The sequence below is a fragment of the Ovis aries genome, chromosome 24, assembly GCF_016772045.2.
Source record: "Ovis aries strain OAR_USU_Benz2616 breed Rambouillet chromosome 24, ARS-UI_Ramb_v3.0, whole genome shotgun sequence".
NCBI lineage: Eukaryota > Metazoa > Chordata > Mammalia > Artiodactyla > Bovidae > Ovis > Ovis aries.
The window spans coordinates 22,950,452-22,968,932 of record NC_056077.1 but is presented as its reverse complement, the minus strand read 5'-3'; the positions used below and the strand labels follow the sequence as shown (position 1 = coordinate 22,968,932).

General features: G+C 37.2%; 1 protein-coding gene across 11 annotated transcripts in view; it reads right to left on the bottom strand.

The window, feature by feature from the left end:
- Positions 1-18,481, bottom strand: part of TNRC6A (trinucleotide repeat containing adaptor 6A) — a 224,545-nt gene that overhangs the window by 50,597 nt on the left and 155,467 nt on the right. For 8 of the 11 annotated variants that reach the window (XM_027961153.3, XM_060406202.1, XM_027961152.3 and 5 more), the window contains exon 4: positions 12,519-12,540. The exons of the other annotated variants lie outside the window; for them this stretch is intronic. In XM_027961153.3, coding sequence (XP_027816954.1) covers positions 12,519-12,540 — 22 coding nt within the window. The remainder of the gene's footprint in view (positions 1-12,518; positions 12,541-18,481) is intronic. 11 annotated transcript variants of the gene reach the window in all.

Sequence of the window (18,481 nt, the reverse complement as noted above, 5' to 3'; positions counted from 1 at the left end):
CCCTGTTTACCACTTGTCCAGATTCATAACCCTGCTATATCCACATACATCTCCTCTTCTGCATCAAATGTCAACGGTTTTTCAAAAGGTATCATGCGCTTTTATGGCATTCCTTTCTTCAAAGTATTTCTGTCCACCACCTTTCCAAGGAAACAACCAATCACCCCCCCGACTTCTCCCTCTCCCAGACTCAGCTAACATTAGCAGTCTATTATGACAACGCCCCTCCCCCACTCCCACAAAACTCTGGGGCATCTCTTACACTGCAATGTGCTCTTTAAGTGCAGGTTTCTTATCTTTTCTTCCTTTCTCCACTGGTGTTCCCAGAACCAAACATAGCGAATGGTCAAGAACTACTGGTTGAATAACAACTTATGAACCGTCAGCGTATACAAGATGACTGAATCCAGAAAAACAATGCAGAATGATACTAAGGATGAAACAACACCAATGTTCAAGAGGTGGGATAATCGGGAACCAATGAAGAAGGACAAAGAACGATCAAGAGAAGCAGAAAGAGTAAGGACCATGACGGTCACTGCCTAAGTACACTGCTGAGTAACTCACTGGTCACAAACGGGCATCCAGAAAACAAGACAAGTTTAGTCAATATGCTTGTTAATGTGGAAAAGACATTCTAATTAGCCCTAACATTATATTATCCATAATATCAGAAAAGTATTCTGAAGAAATTTCATTCAGCTAGTATACAACATATTCACTGCCATTTTTCACTTTTACTTCTTTTTCGGCCATACCATGACCCAATTTGTCTTCTGTAGTTTAAAGGAGATAAGCAAAATTTGAATTGGCCCAGAAATAAGCAAGCATGTTAATTTTTGAAAATGGAAAAATTACTCAAGAAAGAATTTAAATCCACATCTTCCTGCACTGTATTCCAAATCAAGACTCTGTGAAACAATATCACAATTAAATTATTAACTTTTGCTTTTTTCTACTTTTTCCCTAATTTTCTGGCATTTCTTAATGTAAAAACATCGTTTCATTCTGTAAACCTTAAACTGTTGCTTAAAAAAAAATCTACTAATTGGAAAAAAAGAAAAACCCACAGCATTAGTCTTACATTCAAATAAAAAACCAATAAATAAACAATTTAATATCCAAAGTTCTAAATATACCAAGCTCTAAATTTGTAAAAACAAGTTGTTATGTTCTCTTATTCCTTAATGATTGAAATGATCTTATATGAATATTTGCTTCTTTAAAATAACATTTAAAAAATTTGCTAACATTTTAATACATTTCAGAAAAAAATTAAAATGAACTTTTCTTCAGCTATCTACAAATTTAAGAACAGTTTAAATATAAACCAGCCATCAATCATCTTGTATTACTACTGAACTCCCCAAAACATCAATTAATACATCTTAATGCCTCAAGATCTTCCTTTATTATCCTTTTGAAGTTTACAAATCAGCTTTGCATAATAGTTTTCCTATTGGCTACAATGCAAATTTTCTAAAAGTACAAGCATAAATAATAACCATAGTATACAAACTGCCATTTTAAGACATGGTTTCACTTTAACAGAAAAAAGTATTAAATGGATGTCTGGAAAATAAAAAACCACATACAGATTTGCATTTGAATTATTTAAAGGACTAAAATAGTTAAAATTACTAAGCATCTATAAAATATAGAGTGCTTGGGCAAACTTACATTAACCTAGAATTACTATTTCCAATCTTAGTATGTATCATTATATGGGAAAAACATAAGTCAACCTCTTTGAAGGCAAGATGGCATTTACCAATGAAAGCTGGTCAGTTAGAAAACAAAATTGTTCAAGTATTTTAAAAAAGTTTGTGTCATCTATAGATTAATTAACAGTCCTTAAAACCTTTATTACAGGGAATTATTTTATGCTCTTAAGAGTCACAAAATAAAATAACTTTGGGAAGAATAGTTAACGTGTAACAAACTAGTATATTTAAACTTTACTGGTTATCAGGCAATACCATGTACAGTATTTATCTTTCTCCCTTATTATTAATGTTTCTAATATATAACTATAATCTCTTTAAGCCTAAATTTTCAAATTAATTATTCTAGTTGTTGTACTAAAACAATAAGGTAGCTTCCAATAACATTCACTTTAAAGAATCTGCCTCACATTCAAAGGAAGTGAAAACAAGTATGGGCAATAAAATAAAAAATCAATTATTTCAGCTTTCCTGATGAAAACAGCAACATTATCCATTTGCAGTCAAGAGTTTCACAAAGCACAAACCTGATAAAAACTTCACAGCAGATTAGAAAATTCTGTATATCAAGAAATTCCAAAGATAGGTGTTTCCAACTTTTGTTGCTTCCCCACTCTGCAGCGTTCAGAAGAAAATGGAGGAAAGGCATAATGTCACTTTACTGCTACAGAAATAATGCTTGCCAACTCTCCCTATATATGCGGCCCAATAACTTGAATTCCATCTTCTTATATTTTAAGTGTGAGGGGGGAAGGGAAAGAAGCAGCTAGCTGAAAATGTGAAGAGCAATTCTATTCAATTATAATGAGCTTATAAATCAAATTTATTAAAAACATAGCCAAACACTGTACTACTATAAAAATCATTTCTGCTATCATTAATAAGCATACTGGATGATTTAACAATACTGATTATACTTCCCCTGTATAATATATGTTCTTTGTCCTTTACTAACCTGTCAGTTTTAGAACGCTGAAAGGCACAGAGGGGGAACTCTGGCTTTTCAGTTGATACACAAAGATGCACTGCTAAAATCTTCATTGTGGATAAATGGCTGCAGTTTTAAGTGCCAGGTGGCTCAGACGGTAAAGCATCTGTCTACAATGCGGGAGACCCGGGTTCGATTCCTGGGTTGGAAGATCCCTTGGAGAAGGAAATGGCAACCCACTCCAGTAATACTGCCTGGAAAATCCCATGGACAGAGGAGCCTGGCAGTCCATGGGGTCACAGAGTCGGACACGACTGAGCGACTTCACGTTCACGTTCAGCCAATCTGCAAAATAGCTAAATGCCTGTCAATCCATTAACTTCTGCTAATCCTTAACAAGTTGAGCTGGATGGCCATTTGAGAACTTGAAAAATAAGACTTAAAAACTAACGTTAAACATAATAAACTGTATTTATGTTTTATACAGGTACAAGCAAATCTTAATTTATTGTTCTTTTTTTGCCACGTGGGATCTTAGTTCCTCGACCAGAGGTCGAACCCTTGTCCCCTACATCGGGAGTGTGGAGCCTTAACTGCTGGACCACAAGAGAGGTCCCAAATCTCAGCATTTGTTTAAAGGTTCCTCAGAAAAAAATACCAAACAGCAAGATATAAACAATCGCTTCAAATTAGATCCCAAATTTAAAACAAACATGAAATTGAACTCACTGAGGTGTTTTTTTCTTTTTTTGGCCATGCCAAGGGGCGTGTGGTGTCTTAGCTCCTCAAACAGGGTTCAAACCCATGCCCCCGAAGTGCAAATTGAGTCCTAACCACCGGATCACCAGGGAATGCCTGAATTCCCTTAGTCTTCATTCATTTCAACATCCCAGAGCAATCAGAAATTTTCCTGGTCTTAGCCCTGCTGCTTCAAAGAGCTCTCATCTTCCTACCCCAAATCTCCCACCTTAAATCACCGACACAAAGAGAAACGGAACTGATTTGTCCTTCTGCAATCCTCCAGGTTTTGATGACTGAATAAATTACTCTGCCAAGCGTCATTAATGAATTTCTGGATGAAATCACCCTATTAACAAATTCTGTTCTTCAGCAAAACACCAAAGGAAGGTACAGCTGTTCTAAAGCACAGATCTTTAAGAGCTAGAGAATACCCACACAACATTCACAATATGGTAGTCCCAAGATCTGTGATTAATCTCTCCATCAAATCTTGCCCGAATGTGTGAGATGCAGAGAAGTGGGAAGATAAAAGATTTATTTTTCAGGCAGAGGCTCATGCTTAAAAAAAGAAAAAAAATTGCCTACAGTATTTTTTTACAAAGGGAACTCTACTCAATATTCAATAATAACGTAAATGAGAAAAGAATATGAAAGAATGGATATAAATATACATGCAACTGATTCACTTTGCTGTACACCTAAAACTACCACAACACTGTAAATCAACCATACTCCAATACAAAATAAAAATTTAAAAAAGATTTACTGCCCTCGAGTCTCTTCTTCATAACTAACAATTCTAGAAGTGACCCCCAAATTTAATTAAAAGTGCTATGGGGAATGGGGAAATGTGTTTAAAAACAAAACCCACACAAACCAAATCAAACCAAAACCAGGTTCTTCGAGCCTCAGAGATTCACTAAATCAGAACCTGCATTAAAAAAAATGTACCACCTGGTTCTCATATCTGAGTAAACTTGGAAAACCGTTCTACTAGATACTGTAGCAACATTTACAGAACTTTTGACTTCCGTTTGTGCCTCCAAAGGGGAAAAAAAAGGGTAATACCTAAAAACTCAATTAGAAGTCAGTAATAGGAATAACAGAAGTCCCAAACATACTGAAAAAAAAAAGTTCACAAAATTTGTATAGCAGTGGAACTGTCATAATCACTGAAGATACAAACTATTTAAGAAATACAGGATGAAGAAATGATTTTTTAATTAGAAAAAACACTCCCACATATATAAAAATGAAGTTCAGAAAAATTAAGCAGTTAATACTATACAATGCTGTTGTTTTTAAACACACATAAGCCCTCAGGGGCTTATGATGTTTAGATATTTCTCCCTGGAATCTCATCCTCAGAACAACCTAAAACATATGATACAGTCCATAATTTTAGAATTTTTTTCATCAAATACATCAAATGGAATGTTAATGAGCTTATTATACAGAGAGCTCACATAAATAGAAAACAAAAGCTCTTAGCTCAAAAAGTAAATGGGTAGAGAAGAATGGATAATTTTTTAGAGCAAAAAAGTACAAATACTAACATATAACACTCCATTTTACCAATAAACAAACTGATTTATATTTAAACCAAAGCAATAAAATATCAATTTTAGCCTGACAAACTTATAAAGATCATAGTATCCCACCCTCATATTCCTTGCACTATTGCAGAAACACTACTGTGATTCACCCATGTTGGGCTGGGTTCTCCTTTAATGAGAGGAAAAAGCAAGTCATCGTCTGGGTGAGGAGGAACTCTGAAACGACTGGGGAAACTACTAGTATGATGTTTCAAGGGACTCAAAGGTTGCTAAGATACTGCAAAACCATAGCTGTGAAGTTAAAACTTACCAAGTATCAGCTGGAACCATGCAATTTAATATCCCTTCATCCTCACATGATTCTACGCATTTGAATTATTACCTCAATTTTACCAGTAAGGCAACTAAGGCTCAGAAGAAGGCTGCCCATGATTAAACATCTAGTAAATGGTGGAGCTAAAATTTAAAACCAAATCTGACCTCCAAACCAATGTTCCTTGTGGTATACATTTTCATCTTAAAAGCTACAGATCAAAAATTTCTAACCAGTGTTTATATTAATAATAAGTTATCTATTACATACTCAGCATAAACTACCCTCCAGGTCCTGTGATTTATGTTCTATATATCATTTCATTCCCACATTAAGTAGCTTAGATAATCTCCTTTTAACAGAGTCAAACCCAAGTTTAGAGGTTACAGTACTTGGCTCAAGGTCACAGAGATAAGAACTACAAAGGCAGGATTCAAATCAAAGTTTATCTGACTCAGAAGAATGGACTTTTAACCACTATGCTTGGTCTATGCAAAAATCCCAGGTTTGCCTTATTAGACTATCTTATTTGCTTCCTGCAAAATGCTCCCTTCAAGGATTGTTTCATCAGGTGCACGCTCACTAAGGCTACTGGCACTGAGAGCGAGCTCTTAGTGTGCATTCAGAAGCTCAGCTACTATTCTTATTAAAGGTGCTCTGTCGCTAAGTCGTGTTCAGCTCTTTGCAACCCCACAGACTGTAGCCAGCAAGGCTCCTCTGATGGGATTTCCCAGAATACTGGAGTGGGTTGCCATTTCCTCCTCCAGGGAATTTTCCCTATCCAGGGATCGGACCTGTGTCTCCTGCACTGGCAAGTGGATTCTTTACCACTGAACTACCATATACAGTGAAATTATCATATACAATGTGTTTCTTCCTAGTCTGGAGTTTTCCCTTATAAACTTAGTATAAACTGATTAAGCTACTCTTGCTAATCCATCCCAATTTCTACTCCAAAATTTAAACAAGATTTCTAATTCGTTTTCTTTGAAACTGAAGATCTAATTGTTGCCCAGGCATAATATCTCAGGGCTCAGGATACAAACCCAGGATGCTCCCACCAGCCACCAACAACTATAGGCTCAACAGTCTCTGAATCTCATTTCTAACAATAGTTTACTTTGTTAACTACATTAATCTCCACTTTTCTCATATTCATTTCGTCTCCTTTGTCCTGCTCCAGTCTCATCAGACATCCAAATACACAAAATCACTCCTACTTATATTTTAATAATTTATTATTTATAAGCAAACACATCTACATTCGCTAGAAATAAAATAGTTCTTTCCTAGAAAAAAAAAAGTGTGTGGGGGGAGGTTCTTAGCATTCTTTATAACCTCTTGAGTACATAAATTTAGATTTACATGTATAAAAATCTATATAAATCATTTTTCTTTCTTAATAGGAGAAAAGGAAAAATTGTGACTGATAGACCCCTAAATTAATCGTTTTTATTGGCTCCCATGAAGTAAAAGGCCATTTTTCCCACCTCCTGTTAGCGCACAGCTAACAAACCTTATCTGTTATACCGCTCAAACACATTTTCATAGAAACACATTCACCATTAGTAAATTCTTAATCAGTAAGAACCTCTGCTTCCTCAAAGAGGTCAGCACCCATTTGCCTTCAAAATTTCTCATAAAGCCAAAGTACTATCACGGCACATCTGGAATTAGAACTTGGTCTTCCAAATATTACCTAACGCCTACCTGGAGTACAAAAGTCGTATCTGTACTATGCACACTGTGGAGAAACACACGGAACTGAGCCCCGATTCTAAAAGGAGACCTCACAACCTGTGGGGCAGAAACAGGTGACCCAGACGCTGCGGGGGCAGCCCTTCAGAGTCTGGCTGGTCAGACTCTCTGGGGCCGTCATCTGGGGCCGAGAGCAGCCTCTTCTGTCTATAAAAGCTCCACAAGCGTCCTTTTCTACATGTGCCATTATGTGAACAAGGTCAGGCAACGCGCTTCGAGTCATAAACTCTTTGGGCCTCAGTTTTCTCCTCTGAAAATCTATGCAGTACAGTGACCTTTTATCAAGCCACCAAAGTTCCTGAATTTCATCATCGTAGGAAGCTTTGCGATTAAGAAACTTAGGACTTTACGGGGAAAATGGAGTGCTAAGCTGAGATCACAGGTAAATACATTTACCTTTACTAGAGTAAAACATGGGTCGCAAAGAGTTGGACACGACTGAGCGACTGAACTGAACTGAAAGCAAAACAAGGATGAGCATGGCAACACAGTGGGCACAGGGACTTGGGAGTTTGTTTTATTCATGCACAGCAGTGACCACAACAGTGCATGAAGCAGGGTGGCCCACGATAAACATTTCACAGACGCTGACAATTCTTGGAAGCCAACTACCTCACAGAGCACAAAGCTGTCAAAACCCTTCTAATCAAAAAAAATATGCTGGTGACACAGTTTTTATTTCCTTCTTTGTGCTCAAATGGGAAATACCATATACACATGGGAATATGTATATATATATATATATATATACACTTTCGTATACTATTAAAAGACCTTTCTGTAATATTTTTAAAAGACGCATTGCTTTAGCTCATTTGTTGCATATTATTAAAGCATGGGCAATGGTGTAGCTCTCCTGTTTTGTCTTCCATGTAACCAACCACAGGGAAGTTTTCAAAGAAAACAAAGCCACAGACACCAGTAGGGTTAGTAGTCCAATCCTTACTCAGATGTTAATCAGCTGCATAACCAACAGGCAAGTGATTTAAACTTCCTTAGTCTCGATTTTATCTGCAAATAGTGATGATGCTATCCACTCTCCTAAGGCTACTGAAATTATTACATGCAGGCTTACACTGCACTAGTACACACTGAGGAAACCCTCTTCCCATATTAGTTTTTAAATATCCAGTGCGTGAAGTCTCATGGTTCCCAGCCTGCTGCTCTGGTCCCTTCCCTGGGTCCCACATATTTCCCAAAATTCAATAGCTAAGAGCTGGTTTTACTCTTAGCAACCTCAAGCTTTTAGGCCTGCTGCAGTACAGTGCTCTGAATCACTGCCCATTCACTATTAGTGATTAAATACTTGGACGCTCACCTTGATAAAATGAAGTAAATGTAAAGCACGGTGCATGCTCCACAGTAAGTGCTCAGAGTTAACTATCTTGATGTCTCCAATATGAGGTGACAGGCAGCTGATTTAACAGCTCTTGAGCATTTCGATCACACCCTAGATCAATGGATTTAAGTAATGAAATTGTGTTTGACAGAAAAACAGAAAAGACTAGAACTGAATACAAATAATGGTTTCTAATTGTGGCAGAAACAAAAATGTTTTAAATGTTGATTTACTTCTCATCAGTTTTAAATTAATCCAGAAAGAGAACAGCAGTAATAAACTATGCTTCCCTATGTGGTCATCAGAAAACAAAAAATCTGTACCAACTTTGACTCTGTTCCTGCTTCCATCTGAAAGCTCCCCTGATCTCCTTTAGGAGCACTAGGGATTACCATTCTCTATAATTAGCTTGCTTATGAAACCACCTGAAGAAAGCCCAGGCATGATAATATACAGACAGAAAAATAACTATCAGCTGACAAAAATTAACAGTGCTTATTCTTTTGCAAGGAATGTACAATCCTTCGTATGCTTCCAAAACAAGCCAGTGTCAGAGCTGGAAAGTTTTTTTTTAAATGACTTTTATTCTTCAGAGAGTTCCCAATCACTTCTTCCTTGCCTTTACAGTGTATAGGGCCACAAGATATTCATCCATTCCTATATCGCACCATAATTTTTTCAGCCCTTCACTTCCCTGCTGTTTCAAAGAGATACTCAAATACATACTTTAAAAAGGAACTTCAAATATTCAAACATTCCAATACTTATGCTCCTTGTAGTTTTTCAAAGTTCAAGTCACAAGAATAAAATTTTCAAAAATTTCATTATGTCACTCATAACAGTCCACACTTCTATGAGATGAACCATGAGTTCACTGCACCAAGAAATAAACACCATATTGTTTTCATATAACAAAGCTGGTCAAGAACTGAATTCGTGACACCTTACAAAAATCCAGCTTTTATACAGTTTCACCACTGAATGATAGCAACACTGGTAGGTGTTGTTTAATTGGGAATGGCAGTAGCCTTAGAAAAAGAAATAGCTCATTAAGGCAGACTTCTAAAGGAAGTGCCGGGCCTAATCAGTTATGCTCAGTCTGAGCACTAAAATCTTGACTCTAACAACAAACAAGGAGGCTCTAGAGCTATGTGGTCCAATAAAATTTTAAATTCAGTTCCCCAGAAGCATTAGCCACATTTCAAGTACTTAAAAGCCACATGTAACTAAACTTGGGCTTTATACAGACTCTATTATACAAAAAGACAAAAATGATGCTGACAGTATAAACTATAATCTTGAATTAAGGTGAATTCTCCTGAGGTTTAAATGTTGGCAATCAATTAAAAATTTAAAGGATATCAATAAAAACAACTGTGTGGAGACCACAGGAGATCAGGGAGATCTGACAGCTAAACAAATTATTTTGCACTGGGTCGTAGAACAGAAAAGTTAATATAAGAAATGGTAAAATCGAAATACAGTCTGGAGTTCAGTAATGCCAATCAACGTATGTCAGTTTCTTAGTTTTGACAAAAGTACCACAGAAATGTAAGATGCTAATAATGGGGAACTGGGTGAGGTCTATATGAGAACTCTCTGTACTATTTTTCAACTTTTCAGTAAATCATAAATTATTCCAAAATTAAGCTTAGCAAAAATCAACTGTATGAGCCAAACCCATATTACAAGACTTCAATTTGTAATCTAATCACTGAAAACCCCAAACCATAAACACCATACAGATATTATACATACCACGAAAATGGATACACTTTCATGAATCAGAGCAAGTGTGACCAAGTATGAAAGGAGCTGCCATCCAAAGAAGGATAAAGTGAGTAAAACAGCTGGCAAAACAACAAAGTATTTTGAAGTGACCTTCATACACTCAGCCTAACATTTTCAGAATTGTGGGAAAAAATTCTTTTTAAAAAGATTCAAATATGTTCATGTTTCATGTATGGTAGTACATGTAAAAGAAATGACTTCTGTTTGGAACAGCAGCCACTCAAAGATCATGCTTAAAGAAACAAAAATATCCCTGGACCAGTCAAAAACCTAAGGTCAGAATATAACTTTGTGCCCCGAGTTTAATACATGTCACAACATCTTAAGAAATCAGAAAGGGAAGGATCAATGGCAGTTGGAAGGATCCATCAGAAAATAAGTTCTGAGAGGTTTAGAAAAGCTGAAAGGCATCCTTGGCTGAGAAATGGGATCAAAAAGAAACAGAAACAGGAATGAACAGAAAAAGATAAGAAGGATCTGAAAAACATGAAGGAGTGATGGGAAACAAGCTGGTTAGATTGTGGGAGGTCGGATTAAAGAGGGCCCTGTAAGTCAATCAGGAGTTTGGTTTTGAAGCAAAGTAACAAACACAACTCAACATTCCTATCCAAGGGAGTGGTGCAAGAAAAGTGTTTTAAGAAAACTAATTTGGTCATGTTCCTACTAAAAAAAAAAAATTTTTTTTTTTTTTCTTGTGGCCACACTGTGAGGCTTGTGAGATCTTGGTTCCCTGACCAAGGATGGAACCTGTGGCCCCTGCAGTGGAAGCATAGAGTCCTATCCACTGGGCAGCCAGGGAATTCCCCATGTTAATTAATTAATTTGGCAATGCTACTCCCTACATCATCCCACATCCCTGGAACTTTCTTAGGCATCAGGTTCAAGGCCACAATATAACCTTGGGGTTCTCTTCTGCTCTCACCAGCTGCCAATGCTATCAGTTATATCTCACACATCTGTCATCCATCCCCTAGCTCTACTGTCAAGACCTCAGTTCAAATCCCCATTACTATCTCTATGCCTTCTCTTCCCTCTTTGGTGACACTAGACACAACTGACAAAGAAATATTCCTAAAGCATACCGTGTGACCATGACCTTTACATGTAAATATCAAGCACCAAGGCTTCCCGTTCCCCCCACCTCCGTGCCTATATTCTGCCGTCTCACTTTAACATTCCTACACTCATTCTCTGAATGTTCCCTCTTCTTGCTCACCTGCCTCCTCTGCCCAGTGTCTTCTGTTGGCACCATCTTTCAAATTCCTGCCCATATTTCAACCAAACTTTCCATGTAAGTGACTGATAGATTTACAAGAAGAATGAAAAAACAAATGATGATGTCACCCTCTTCTTAAGCTCTTCCTCCAGGAGCTCCTTTAGTACATTCAGCACATAAGGCCCTCTTTGGCCCCTACCAACCTCCTTCAAAAAAATCCTTTAACCTTGCCCACTTATCACTGGGTACTTAATGCTCTTGGAATACCACTAGTACACATTAACATCACATTATTTCTTGTCTCTGTGTCTTCAATCACGCTGATCCCTCTGCCATTTCATTATTTTCCTTGACTGGCTATCTCATCTTTTAAGACTCACAACCTCAAAAAAGGTCTTCCTTAACTGTTCCTGTTCCCTCTCAAACAACTGCATCTGAAAATGTGACCTTAACCAACACCTTACCTCTAACAGAAACAGGCAGTTCTGACTGCAGATATCAGTCAAATGCAGAGATTATACTTTTGGTATAGCTTAAGTAAAAATTCACAATCTTAAGTCCAGCATCAGACAGCTGTACACCTTTCACTAACTTCTGGGAGGGTGAAGAAATTCTGATTCAGGATCTGAGAGGAATCAGGTTCCTGTTTCCTCACCACCCTGAAGTCTTTCGCTTGGCATGTACTGGGGGCTGTTCAATCTGACCATAAGGCTAGCCATCTAATATTCTCAGTGATAACACAGAATGGACGTCACTGTCTGCCTACAGGAAGGAGTCGGAGACAACAGTACACACGGAACAAGGAATAAAGTCCTAGAGGGAGCTCCAGACAAGACAACTTTCAGACGGAAGACTAAAGGAAAGGTACGTATGTTCAACACTCAAATCCAGGGAGTATGTTAGGAAGTGGTGATTAAGGAGATAGCTGTAAGGTAGGTCTTGAGACAGGGTATTTTTAAAGTGGTAATATATACTACAATAAACCATAAATCCCCAAAGGTGACTCCAAGGTGATGTCACTGCAGAAGTCTGCCCCCACCCCTCTGTTCCTTTCACGCTCTTCTCTCTCCCATCCTGGAGAGGAATAAAAATGCATATCAACAACCTTGCTTTAATGAAAAAAATAATAAAAAATAGCTTTAAACAACGTACCTTTGATTTTTTGTTCAGTGGCCTAAAATAAAAACAAACAAACAAAAAACAATGTAAATATGAAACTGAAAGAAATGGATTGTTATGATCAAATGTTCATACATTACTATTACATAAGACATATACACTCTTATTAACTAAGGAATCCATCATTTTGATGAATGGCATAGGAAAAGATATGCAAAGAAAGCATACTTTTCCCATAGATGTGCCCCATTGTCCCTGACACAATGTTTATTAATTTTAAAAAAATTCTTGAAATGTTTTAGGCACAAAGTGGAGAAGACACCATTCTATGACAGTATATAATAAAAAATGGAACTGCACTTCTCTCATCATTTAGTTTTAAAATTATTTTTATATAACTGTCACCTTTACCTTTAATGGATCTACTGAATTCTGCATATGTTTAAAAGGCTTCAAATTTTCTTATTTCAAATGATAAAAGATAAATCATGTTTTCTGGAAGAAAAGCTGCATATAACTTCTTTGGCCAAACCAGTAACAAATTTAGGCTGCTGCAGTTAAACATAGCTAACTTTTAGGTATTTTGGGGTGGGAAAATTTTGAAACATATTTGTCTCTTCTGACACATCTGACGATTCAATTCAAATGACTGTGTTCTGAAGCTAAACGGCTATGGGCCCTGCTTCCCATGCCTGCCCTTACTTGCAGTGTGTCTGATACAACAAGGAGAGGGGCTTGAGCACAGCAGGACTGCCTGAAGGTGCCTGGCTCAAACTTCAAGGGCCTCGATAAGAACTGATTACAAAGGCCACAAGTGAAAATCGACTTTTTGATTATGTCCAACTGCGTGGGAATCCTAAAAAAAAAAAAAAAAAAAGATACAAGGATAGGCAGATAGGCAGGGAGGTGAGGGAAGACTGAATAATTAGTTACTGAATAATCAGGAATTGTTTCTAAATGAAGATAATAAGCCTTTTTATTAAACTGTCATAGGACAGGATAAATCATTTTGCTTAATCATAGTAAACTGTTGCCAAAACACCATTTTAAAAATTATATCATTATGGAACTACATGGTGAAACACTGTATGGCAATTACTACAATACTGAAGCCAGACCAGACATGAACCTTTGCCAGAAAGGCAGAGAGTAAATCCAAGCACTTAAATGCTTTACCAAGTTTAGAGCACTAGTAACAAGTAAAATAATGGAGGCCCATCTTTACTTTATATGGATTTAAAATTTAAAAGAAAAAAAAATTGATGGAAGGACAATGGCAAAAGACCAGTCAACTAGCTTGAACACTTAATTTATTTCTGGGAGAAATTCTTTTTAAAATCTGGCAGTGGAAAAATAGAACTCAATACCTGAATCCTTTCAAGTATTATAAATATCATGCCAAACAATAAGATAACATAATTTTCTGAAACATAATTTTCTAAATTACACAGAAATTATTCTGCACTGAAAACAGACTTCGTATGCCGTTTTGTGAGGACTTCTGTCTTTTTGTTTAACTCTCCTGGTTTCTTCCACGGTTTATTTCCAAAGGAAACTAGGCTACAGTACATAGAAACCATGACCATATTACTAAATCTCAAGACATACAGGATTGCTCTTCCAGGCCTTACAATGTAAAGGCTATCTACTATGCCAGCTCCTTTGGGGAAAAAATCCTCCACGTTGCTTGCAAACAGTGGGTAACCTCATTCAAGTATTGTGTCATCTACAGACAACAGCACCAAGGAGACCCTCAAAGGAGTCTGCCCATCGAACACCAGCTAATACAGTGAAAGAATGTTAGTTACCAGAACCCAAGAGCTCCTGATGAAGAGCAGATGGAATGATTCAAACAGGTTTTTGTGCTGAGTTGGTCCAGAGACCCTGTATATTACACAAACTATTAAAGAGAGAATTTTCCAAGTGGGGGTCAGTGATTTTAAGAGTGTTTGTCTGCAGTGCTCAAAATGAGGTGACTATCCCTAGGTGGTTACTGACCACTGAGATAGAGTTAGTGTGAGCATTTTTTAAAAAGGTAAATTATCCTGTTGATAATATTTTATACTGATTACAAGTTAAAATAGCAATATTTTGGATATATTGGGTTACATAATATATATTAAAATTAACTTCAACAATCTGTTTTTATTTTGAAATGACCTTGTCATTTAAACTATCTAGGTCTAAGTTTCCTAATCCCTCAAATGGATGAGGAGGGAAAAAAAAAAAAATCTGTACTGCTTACCTTTCCAGGGCTCTCATGAGGCTCAAGTGAAACATAAATCTTTTCTGGATAAATAATACTATTCAAATGTGAGGTATCATTGTGGATCTTGTACAACAGAACTAAATGATTCAGCAAACTGAGAAGCGAAAGTATTTCTATTTTGAATATTGTTTTCTTAAAAAACAAACAAAAAAACCTGAGCTGCGATCCCGCAATTAGCACCACTGTCTCAGGGAAGACAGTGGCAGACACGCCAGGGCCGTGCCAGCTGTTTTGTTTCTGTCAGGCTCTGCACCACTTGCCCCAGCTCCTCGACCCTTACGTGCGCCTCAGTGGTTAAGAACTCAGGGTCTGAAGCCCAGCTGCCTTGTTTCCACTCCTGGCTTCACCATGAACAGGGTAACCCTGGTCAAAATTAGTTGACTTCTCTAAAGCTTGGTTTCCTCATCTATAAGACAGGAACAAAAACACCTACCTCAGACTTGTTAGTCTAAAAGGACTGAACTCATATGAAGAGCTCACGTGGGGCAGTGCCAAGCACACAGAAAGCATGCAATAAATAGGACCGAGCGTGGCTGCCGTCGGGCCCTACTCGCCCATGCTCTGGCTCCGTGCTCTCACATTTGGAAGGGATCTGACTCAAACTCACTCCCAGCTCCCAGGTCTTGCTTTTTTCCCTCTCTTTCAAATCACCTAAAATAGATTCCCAGTCTCAGAACAAAATGACCTTTGGGAGACATGACTAGTATATACTAAAATTTCCAGAGAGGAGGAATGAAATTGGAAGTTTTCTACACTTTATGTCTCATTTAAACTCAAAATGAGTATATTAAATCCACAAAGCCTTTTATAAAAATCCCTTCAAGCTTTTAACACAGTAACAAAAATACTCATGAACACTGACTTTTACACATTCTCAACCAAAACATCCCGATTTGTTTTGGTGCGTCTCTCCTCCAACCCTCAACCATGATATGCTCTCTAGGAACTATAATTACATGTTTAAAGTAAAGTTGATACTAAATTATCCCTCTATAATTAACCTGTTTCTCATCCTCCTTTTTCCTTCTCACTACATTTCCCTCAAGATTCCTGCTAGAAATTTCTTCTAAAACCAGAAACGAGAGAAATTCATCCTAGCTACCTACTGCTACTATTGTTGCCCTTAAGCACAGAAACTACATTCCTGTGCTGTAGCAAATTATTTTCTGAGCCTAGAATCAGAAGATAAGCAAATAGCCATAATTCTTTGATGTGAAATAGAAGGCTTAAAAAAAATCATCTGGTCATTGATTTCTGTTATTAACTAGAGATGTACTGGGACTGAAATATAATAAAAACCATGCAATTGTGTATAAACAAATTTTATAGAGGAATTTAAAATATTTAAATTGATACTTAACTAATAGACAAAATCAGAAAAACTATCATAGTATAAACAGTATAGTGAGCTTTATCTGATTGTTTATGTAAGGAATTATGTTATCTAGCTTCTCATACATAGAAACTAAAATAGAAACTAACTCGAGGTCTGAATTTGAAATTCTTTTAAATTTAAATTGCCACAGTGGCAATTAGGAACTGTTAAATCTGTTTTCTGTATTCACGGGATAAAGATTTATTAAATACTATATAAAAACTATCATATTATTTCCAGCTTTAAAGTTCACCTTTGGTTGGTAAAAAATAAAAGTACAAGATAATGTTCTGTACCAAAAGGATAAAGCCGTGGCACCAAGTTCTGGAAAACCACCAGCTGGGGGAAATAGAAGATCTCCATTCTATTCCTATTCCATCACTGATTGTGATACTTAACTCATTTTAATGCTTGTGGTTCCTTACACATAAACTCACTGAATTAAAACAGATAGTATCTGAAATCTTTTTCAGAAACAAAAATACATAGTCTTTTAAAAAGTGTACACAGATTACGTAAAACAGACAGATTGTTTTTACCATAGTGAATTCATGTTTTCAACATTTATATAAATGGGCTCATCTCCCTGACTTATGGAGATGTCTGTCATCTACCTGGATACACCTGCTGGCTCCTACTACAGCCAAAGACAAGCTTAAGGAAACGCAGAATTCCTGTGACTCACGATCTTTCATATGGGCTGTAAGTGTGCCAGCTTGGGAGATTTTTCCTTTTGTTTTGTTTTTAAAGAGCTATTTGGTAACAGCCTACAGAAACACCAGCTGTCCTCATTTCACCAATGGGTTGTATTCAAATTCAGTTGTAAGCCAGTTATGTGTAATTCAGAGAACAGTCTTATTTACAGTGCCAGTTTAGTCTACTAAGCTTAACACTTACTAGCAGTATTAAATATTCTTTATATTATGTTCAATCCCCAGGTACTACTGTGCATACAGAATACATAGCAATACCCTATCAAAGCTGAAGATCTGATGAAAGGGAAAAAAACCCTCCTCACATCTCTAAGCCTCTGATGGTGTTTTCAGTGGGACACAGCTGGGGTGAGCCATGAACCATACTGCAAGGCAGAGATGCGGCAGTGAAGAGCATGAAGAACTGTCGCTTCAGATTTTGTGAGGGGCCAAATGTCACAAAAATCATCATTCGTGCGTTAAAGACACTGACTTTGTGATCCAGATTGGGGGATGAAGAATGTAGAGGTAAGCTTCAACGACTAGAGTCATTATTTAAATATGCGGCAACTTTAAAATTATACTTACATTACATATTTTTAAAATATAGTATCTAAAATCTTAAAAGTTCTCATTACAGGAAAAAAAAATACGACTAGCTAGACTTCTTATGGTGATCATTGCAGAATGGACACAAATACTGAATTATTATGCTGTATGCATGAAACTACTAAAATAGTTACCAAGTGGCGCTAGTGGTAAAGAACCCACCTGCCAATGCGGGGGACCTAAGAGACTCGGGCTCGACCCCTGGCTCAGAAAGGTCCCCTAGAGGAGGAAAGGGCAACCTACTCCCAGCATTCAGGCCTGGAGAATTCCATGGACAGGAGAATTTGGTGGGATACAGCCCATGGGGTCACAAGAGTCTAACATGACTGAGTGACTTAGCACACACTAAAATGCTGTATATCAACTAGTCCTTAATTTCAAAAAAACAGAATATTTAAATAAGTCATTTGAGTAACTCCTCCCTTTCTTAGAATTTCCTCGGTAATCACAGTAAATTCCAAATTAACCTGTTTCATTATACAATAAGGCCTCTTCTCTTGTCATTTCACATACATCCTAAACTTACCAGCTAAATACTGAACTCTAGAAGCAGGGATCAATATGGCCTAATGCCATCACTCAGTTGCTTGACAAACTAATGATCTACACAAAGTGCACCCTAGCATCTTTCTCAATAAATCTCAAGTTTCTTAAGACTCTCTTTTTGTTAAGTAATTGGCCTTCAAACAAGAGTATGATAAGCCTTCCTCCCAACTTTAGACTTAGAGATACAACTTTTTTCATAACAAATCCTGAGCAAAGACTGATCAACTGCAAAAACTGTCCTATACCAACAGGCCTCTGACAGAGGCCTAAGGCATCACCAATGCCAAAACTCTGTATACGAGAAACCATCCCAAACCTTACCTAGCAACTACCAATGCATCTTTACCCCTCACTCCTGGGTAACCAAAGGCCAATAATAAGGGTTATTAAACCAACTCATCTCATCACTTACTCATCCTCAGTGCTCTGTACCCTGTCCTTCTCCAGTTTACTGGCTTCACCATAACCCAAACTCTGTAGTCCACAACTGAACTATATTTCTTTT